General features: G+C 28.1%; 1 protein-coding gene across 3 annotated transcripts; it reads right to left on the reverse strand.

Annotated features, from left to right (window-relative positions):
* Positions 1 to 1,763: 1,763 nt before the first annotated feature.
* Positions 1,764 to 6,077, reverse strand: LOC101511379 (uncharacterized). Of its 3 annotated transcripts, none has more exons than XM_004488373.4 (5): positions 5,946 to 6,077; positions 5,706 to 5,763; positions 4,021 to 4,601; positions 2,955 to 3,280; positions 1,764 to 2,245 (listed from the first exon to the last, which is right to left on the reverse strand). In XM_004488373.4, exons 3-5 carry the CDS (start codon positions 4,576 to 4,578, stop codon positions 2,140 to 2,142), a joined length of 990 nt encoding a protein of 329 aa, XP_004488430.1. In that variant the 5' UTR covers positions 4,579 to 4,601; positions 5,706 to 5,763; positions 5,946 to 6,077; the 3' UTR covers positions 1,764 to 2,139. The 3 variants fall into 3 exon arrangements, with proteins under 3 accessions (XP_004488430.1, XP_073224224.1, XP_012575400.1); XM_073368123.1 differs by having other exon boundaries at positions 5,909 to 6,050; XM_012719946.3 differs by lacking the exons at positions 5,706 to 5,763; positions 5,946 to 6,077 and adding an exon at positions 5,409 to 5,645.
* Between the last annotated feature and the right edge of the window lie 2,974 nt (positions 6,078 to 9,051).

Below are 9,051 nucleotides of genomic sequence, written 5' to 3' on the forward strand. Positions count from 1 at the left end.
ATTTACAAGAAGAGCTGATCATAATCTACAAGAAGATATGAACAAGTTGTTTTCAAGAAAAAACACTCACAATAAGATACATTTATTATTTGCAAAGATATGATTCAGATTTTACAAGAATAAAGGAGAAACCCTAACCTATTCTATAAATAGATACTAAAGGCTGAAGAAGAAAAATAAGAGAACTCGCAATCACAAAATTTTCTAAGTCATTAGAGATCATAAGATTAAGGTCTATAGAGATATTTCCTCAAAAGAAATAATTTCTAAGTGTTTTCTAGAGACACTTGTTCCAAACTCTTGCAACTCATCCCAATAGTGGCTTTCGTGTTCCTCAGGCAATCTGTAGGTTTTCATGTTATGTTGAGAAGATTGACTTGTAGGGTCGGGTGTTATGTAATTCAAGTTTTGAATTAATGGATTAAATCCTTTTGAGTGAGCGGACTGGACGTAGCTACCAAATTTGTAACGAACTAGGATAAATTCTTGTGTCACTTTAACCCGATTACTACTATTTTAATTCTAAGCAAGTCAGTAAACCTGAACCATTTTTAAATAAATTAACAAAAAGAATCCAATTTAATTAAACACAATTCAACTTCCTTCTTATGTTTGCATCTTCAAGTTTCTCCATTGCACCACCATTTATGGATTTTAAGCCACTTTGTTTGATGATCTTATTTTTATTAGATCATACTTACATTGATGTCATTAATTACTACCACTATTATATTTCAACAGTAAATTGACCTCTAGGATTAGTATAAATTGAGTAAATTTCTCCATGCATTTTCATCTTGAAGTTTACAAAAATTGAGTATACTCTTTTGAGATATTTAGAGCGGTTTCTCTCTAGACTTCTGAATCATTGATGTTTTAGAAATAGTATACATAGTAGTAAATAAATGGTACAATTGAAAAAAAATATTAAGTTACAATGAAAATTTAAAATCACATTCAATGTAAAAGGGAGAAAGTTTTATATTATTTTAGAATACATAGAATCTATTATCTCCAAAAACACAAAATACAATGGCATTTTTAGCATGTGTTCAATGTGATTGATTGAAGTTCATTTAATGTTAGTGGAAGTTAATTTAGAGGCCTTATTGGTTAGCTTGTGCGGTTATATGTAGCTCATGATTTAAGTTGAATTAAATGCTTGTGGTATGATTTAGTTGTAATTCATATATGTTAGCCTGGGTAGGAAAATTTATTTGTTGTAGTTATAGGATAAGATAATTATGATTTTCTCTGAGATTTTTAGAATTTTAGATTGGACATAGTCAATAGAATACACACTATTTTCAAAAAACAACTTAGGTTTCATCTTTTTTTATCACCTTTCAATTATTATTCCATCTTCTTTTGAGAATTAAGAAGAAAGGTGAAGTGATGAATTCCAATACAAATTAACTATACAGAAAGTTAATTAGATGAAAAAGTAAGATAATTAGTCTCAATAACTAAATTTGTGATATGTTTTCTTCAGATAATTATTGTTTCTATTTTTACCGATAAAAAATGAACATTAAAAAATAAATTATGAAAATTTTTCGAAAATGTAGTTTAAGAAAACTTAATATTTTGAAAATTTTGAAAAATGTCAAAACATTGTTTTGAAAAATATATACCCTTTAGTTAACTTCTATTATGATCTCTCTATATTAATTAAAAAGAAGAATCCAAAATGAAATATCATTTTAGTCACTTCCATATAAATTAAAAATAAAAAATGAATGATGTTTTTAGAAAGGAATGTGTTTTTAATGCCCAAATCAAATAATCAACTTCCTTAAAAATATAAAGTTGTGTCAGTCAAACATGATAATACATAGAGGCAATATTCAATATATACAACTGTTTAATTAAAAATTGAAAAATGACATAATCAACTGGCATACCATATATAAGGGTGCAAAACTCACTTCAATAAAAGAAAAAGAGAATAAATAAAATAATATTATTATCATTATTATTTTATTTATTGTTTTATTTATTTTTTTCTCTTTTCTACTAGAAAATTGAAGTCCCTTTGATATAGTAAGTTTTATGCATATAATAAAATATCACTTTACACCCACCTTGAAAGAACTTCACTTCACACTTTAAGTGTATGCTGCTATATATTTAGGCATCCTAATCACAGCATGGAAAGCATATCTTCTTCCATCTGTGCTTTCTTGATTGACTTTTATCAGCTTCCATCATTCTCACTGGACTTCCACTCCATTCCACAGATAATCTGTAATTCATTGACAACCTTAACTATTTATAATAATGTTTTCTAAAATGTCAATAACATAATGTACCTATGTTTGAATTCACGGTGAATTTGACAAAAGTATAGTTTTTGTCAAAGTCACATTAGCCTAATGTAATTTTATCAAATTTATATAAACATGTTATTGTAACTTATAACTAGTTAGTAAAAGAAAAATATATATTTGATTAGTTAATTTATATCATTGTTTTACAAAATTGTTTCCTATGTTTTGGTTTTCAAAACTAAAAATTCAAAACAGATAATAGTTATATTTTAAAACATTTAAAAATATTAGAAAACCAGAACATATATAATGAAATAAGCTCAATCTATATATCCATCTATCTTAAAGAAAATTCTTCAATGGATAACACTCAACTTTACCTCGTTTATTTTTAAAGTTTTTTGTTTATTTTATCTTGATAAAATGCTTTTGAAGTGAACTATTACTCTCACTAGAGATAAAATGTTAGATAATGAAAATAATTTTTTGACATTTTTATTAGTTTTAAAATGTAGATAATTTAAAAAGACTCTTATAATTTTATCATAATACAAAAGTAAGGCAAATTTCGAGAATTAAAAATAGAAAATGCTTGTACATTTTGATTTTTCCACATCCATGCAATATTTCACAAGATCTATTAACTATTAATGTATATAAATAAACAAGAATGAAAAAACTTACATAGGAAAAGCAAATGAGTGTGTACTGCTGATGCTATCATTAGATTGGTGAGAGGCAAAGCTAGAAGTGTGTGCATGACCAATATATGATGTTGGACCAGATTCAGATTCCAATGCACTATTAGAAGTCTCTTCATAAGGATTATCAACTTGTCTTTTGTCTGAACTTTTTAGACTTTGTAAGTAACTTATATCAGGTCTATACATGTTTGTGTCAATCACTTGTACAATGTCTGTGCTATTTGGAAACTCCACTCTGCTGCCACTTGTTCTTAAAAGTGAGTTTATTTTCCAATTCTCAAAGGACCTACTTTCCTTTTTGAATGCCTGAGAATTTTAAAAAGAAAAAAATGGTTCAACAAATTCAGAGAGGTAACATTTTGATTCAAAAGGATACAATTAACTTGTCATCAGGAATAAATTATGGAACAAATATAATGAATGATAAAGAATTTCAAAATTTAGTTCATCTAATTCATCAATTGTAATTGTAATGCCAAAGGAATTGCATACTTTCAAGTTTCAACCTACCGAGGCACCAAATGTGTCGGAGACAAGACTCAAATCAAACAATACCTCAGCACAATTGTGCAACGAACATGAGATCAGAACATTCAAAACTAGAAAGAGTGTCTAAACTACACACAAGTGCTTTTAGTGCCTTTAGTCCCTGAGCTTCGACTGAGGGTTATTGTTCTGATAGACCATAAAGTCCTCTCATATTGTTTGAAAAATCGAAGCTAAGAGTAGTTTAGAAACATTTACTCTCCTCAATCCACAATCCACTGATACATTTTTTACTAATGACAAAACCGTGATACTCAAATAAAACTCAGCAGAAAATATCTCAGAAAAGTGGTGCAGCAGACTTTAGGTCAAAGCATAAATTTTACAGCCAAGCATAGGAAATTGAAGTGAAGACATGCATCCTTTGACATATGTGGTTCAACTAATCATGCTAAAAGAAAAGACAATATTTCACAAGATATCTTATGTTGGTGTAAATTTTCTAAACATTAAATATTCTGTATTCAAAGAGATAAAATAAAATGTTCAAAATGTCTAACCTCTCTAAGTGTAAGTGATCTTTTATTCTTTGTATAGTGGTGATCAATTGAAAACTTGTCTCTTGAATCAACATCCACTTCACTTTTCATCATAAAGTTTCTGAAATCATGAACTTTCATTGCATCCTTAAAGGAAAGTTGTTCAGAGGCACATTGTGATACAAATGAATTCATTGACATTGCTTCCATATTTCCTACATTTAAATCACTTCTTCTATTCTTGTCAAACTTTGGTAAAACTTCCCTATCAATGCAAATGTCCTTCACATATTGCTGATGATGATCCTCTTGAATAAAAACAACAAGCTCAGGTATATCATAGTCTATTGCATTAATGTCTTTAGAAAAATTCTTTCCTTTGATAAAATCCGACATGTCGCCGGAACCATTGTTAGTACGATGATCTACATTGAACAATTTGTGTATTGGAACCTCCCTTATCACAAAATTATTACTCTTCTGTCTGTCATGAAACTTTTTCTTGTTGTCTTCATTTCTTTGTTCTTCAAAATGGAATAAATTTGAATGTTTCTTGCAGCATGCTCTTGAACTCCACATCTTGTTTTAACTATCACTTGACACTGCATTGGAAAAAGTGGTGTCAGTTTCATGCAATTCAAATGCTGACAAAGAGGGGAAAAATTATTGGCTATCTATTGTTTTTACTATGTGGAAAACATTTTTTATTTCTTAAAATACGAATTTATTTTATCTTGTAAGAAATTCTTAAAGTAACTAATTGTCATAAAAATAAAGTGAAATGTTAGTTGACGAAGATGTATTTCAAAAAATAATGAAAATATTTTTTATTACATTTTCATTATTTTAAGAAATATATATTTATTCACTCTCTTTATCTATTCAGCCCATTGTTTTTTAAAGCAAAGAATATAAAGAGTATCAAGAATAATGTTCAAGGTTGGATCTCTATTGCTAACAAACCAACCATTAACATATAAAAAAAACAAAACTCTCTTTTCAAGTGTACAATATAGCAATGAAATTTGATCCTAAGGTATTATGCAAACAATCAAAATCCCTCATTTCTAGAAATCCTATTGGCTTATGTAAACGTTTCTCTCTATTGATGTCAATTACATATTACATATGAATAATTAATCTAGACATCTACAAAATTGTTTCACTCTAGGTGGACACATGACATTTGGTTACTTAATTTCATCTTCCATTGAAAATGAAGGCTGAATTAATGTATAAATTTAGATGAAAAATGTTTTGAAAACAGGATTCTAAAACCTTTTATCTACATTTTTATAGGGGATTCCAAAGTAGAACAAATTAGAGAGATTTATAAACAAAGTATTCAAGTATAGAAAGAAAAAGAAAGATCTGAAAAAACAAATGCAAAATGAATAAATTTGGCTTACATGATTCTGTTGTGTATATGAAATTAGGCAGTTTCACGACTCAAGCATATGAAGAAGAATCAAATCTCTCATAATTTGATTACAAAAAATTAAGGACAATGGAAGAATATATACTAAATGTGTTTACACATTAATTAAAATGATTAAGAGAATGGATTCCTTAACATAGTTAAATCTTGTTTTCCTGATAAATAAATAAAAAAACCACCTAAGAGAAAAAAACATATGCACATAGATTTTCAAAAGCAAAAGATTTTCAAAAGCAAAAACAAAAAAACAGTCAAAAAGAAGTATCACCTGTTTAATTTATGAATCAATTGTAACTCTACCAGCTCTAGTTAATACTACTTATTACCTGCAAAGAAAGAAACGCAAAATTGAGACCAATCTAGCTAGTTTCAAATAGAGAAGAACGGTTAGTCAAAAAGTAAAGAGAAAAAAAAAAATGTACAACAATAAATGGACAGTTCAATCTAATTAATATTCTTAAAACTAAATACCAAACAACAATGGACAGTACAAATGTTGCTTCTATACCCTTTCTCATGTTCAATACATGCTTGCTACACACATGTTTTTTACTTTATGGTTTTATATCTATTCCTCTCAAACACCCTCTTTCTCTTTGGTATATATGACCAACAAATTTGCATGACAATAACAAAAATCAGCTTAGTTTTTTTATGTACATGTATATATACTAGGTGTAAATTTTTCTTTTTAATACCTAAAATGATTTGTTTTATATATAACATGAATATAAATATTTTTACATTGTCAATCAATTATATTTGCTACGTCATTAAATTTATATAATTTTTTTAATATTAAATATTTTTAAAGTTATAGGTGTAATTTTGTGACATTACAAAATATTCTACACCAATTTTGTATCAAAATTAAATTATATCTTAAATTGAAGGATTATTCACTAAGTGGGGGTAAATATATAGGTACCTTTATTATAGATTAAAGCATTAATTGACATTCTAATTTGATAAAAAAAAAATAATAATAATAATTGACCTACTGTATGAGGAATGGGGTACAAGATGAAAGGTTACGTTGAATGGGTTCATCACTTTGTCTATACCATCATCAAGCGTAGTAGGCATTGTTATCATGATTTCTTATTAAGGAAGAAAAATAGAAAGCCTTTCATTTTAAATTGGGACCCAACGCAATCTTTTTCCACCTTCAAATTTATCATTTAATTGGAGGATTTTTTTTTTAAAATAAAAAAAAAACACGATTCATTTGTAAAGGACTACGTATGCAAAGCACAAGGTTCGTCAAAATAATTAGAAAATAGTCAATTTCACGAGAGAAACAATTAAACCATAATTGTCAAATATTATATGACAAGAAAATCTATAAAATGCTAAATTTTAAATGAGTGATTTGAAATCTATGACTGGAAAAAAAATTATTAATTAAAATGAATATTTTAAAAGTAATCATTAAAGAGTGAAAAAAAAATTATTAAACTAAATACAGAATAAATACTTTTTATTGTTTGACATTTAATTTTCTTTTAAAATATGAATTATATTAAGTATTTCTTAATCAATTTATATCAATTATTAATCAATTCAAAAAACAAAAAAAAAAATTCCTAATTTGAACGTTGAATGGGTCTGGGAGGTTACACCGTTACCAAAATAGGATAAAAAGGATTATTTTTAAGGACCCTGCCTTCTATCAAATATTATAAAGGACCCTGCCCAAAACACTTCATAAGGAATTACTTTAAATTTTTGTTTTAGTAAAAATACAACATTCATTATGTTGGTTTGGTAATTTTAATAAACAATTATAGTTTTTTAGCTAGCGTATAGAACTCATGTGTCCCACCTGTATTTTGTAACATAGCAACTTTATTTATTTACTATTAATTGCCATTAGCAACTTTATTAATTAGCATGCACTGTTATGTAAATTATGTGATATAAACCTTACCGATAACTCTTAAAAACAAATATGTGTTTCAATACTCAAGTCAAGCTTAAGAGTTAGAATTAGAAGATTGATTGATGGTAAAGTACTCTAACAAATATTTGTCAAAAAAAAAAAAAAATAGTACTCTAAAATTGTTTTGGTTATTTTGATTCTCTAGGTTAGTACATGGTATAAGGGTTTTTTTAGATTGTTTTCTTACTATTTGGTTAGTGTGTGTGCAGTCTAAATAAAAAAAATTAATTTTTAATTTGGAGGCACACAATGTGAGTGGAATTGTGGAGGTGAGGTGTTTTGAGGAGAGGAGATTAAGCAAATTGTTTAGGATTGTGAAAGTTTCAAGAGTTCATATGAGGTTAATTTTGGTTTCTTAAAAGAATTTAGGGAGGATGTTAAACCAAAATTTCTTAAAAGTTTTGATGGGATTTTCATGTGAATAGTAGATCGGTGAAAAGGGCAAATTACACATCTATTGTCCTTAGACTTTGAATGATTATCACCCCGTAGCACTTGTTGGATGTATGTACCAAGATCTGGCAAAGATTATTGCAAATTGATTAAAAGGTGTGACTGGTAAGGTGATTTCAAAAATATCAATCTACTTTTATTAAGAGACGTCAAATCTTAGATGAGATTTTTGTGGCTAACGAAGTTGTGAATAAAACAAGAAAGAGGAAGAAATAACTAATTATGTTGAAAGTGGAATTTGAAAAGACATATGACTTATATGAAGTTTCCTAAGAAGTGAAAAAGTTGGATATTGGCTTGCTTTAGTACAACTTCAGCTTCTTTATTGGTAAATGGTTGTCCCACTGATGAATTTCTATTGAAGTGTGGACTTAGGCAGGGAGATCCATTGTCCTCGTTCTTATTTTTATTGGTGGATGAAGGTTTGAGCATTGTGATGAATGCTTCCATGGAACAAAAGCAGTTTGAGGGTTATAAGTTGATTGTGGATCGGAGTTGAGTGTCTTGCATTTACAGTTTGCAAATGATACTCTAATTCTTAGGGATAAACATTGGTCTAATATAATGACCTTTTGGTGGGTGTAAAGGTACAGAAGTCTTGGCTTGAAGAGGCATTTACCTTAGTAATTGCACATGAGTATGGACTTACCTATTGGTGGCAATCTGCAGAGACTTGTTTTTTGACATTTTGTGATTGAGAAAGTGACAAAAAAAATTTGTTAGGTTGTTGTGCCAAAAGTACATGTAAGGGAAAGTGCACCCATGTCGCAATAGTAATAAAACTAGGACGAGAGTCCCATATATCATACCCAAATTAATAATTACCAAACTAATCAAGTTCCTATGTTATTTATATAAAAGAAACTATAATTAAAATGGTTCGAAGTCGAAACAGACTAGAACAAAACAAACAAAGAACAAATTCAATTCAATTTATGAAAGCACTAAGGTGTTCAATTTCATTAAACTAGTTATAATTATATCCCCTTAAATATTTATAATTCATACTTCCAATTGATGTGTTAATCAACTACTTTAACACTAGTGTGTATAGGGAATAGTTGTTAGTAAGAAGGAGTATGTTTTGTTTGCTAAGATTGTCTTGCATGATGGTGTTGAAGACATTTGGATTTGGTTCATAGGTCAAAGTAATGAGTACATGGTAAAAAAGGTGTACAAGATGTTGACGTTAGATGATGGCTTTTACTCAATTATTTAT

Source organism: Cicer arietinum, chromosome 1 (genome assembly GCF_000331145.2).
Source record: "Cicer arietinum cultivar CDC Frontier isolate Library 1 chromosome 1, Cicar.CDCFrontier_v2.0, whole genome shotgun sequence".
NCBI classification, from domain to species: domain Eukaryota; kingdom Viridiplantae; phylum Streptophyta; class Magnoliopsida; order Fabales; family Fabaceae; genus Cicer; species Cicer arietinum.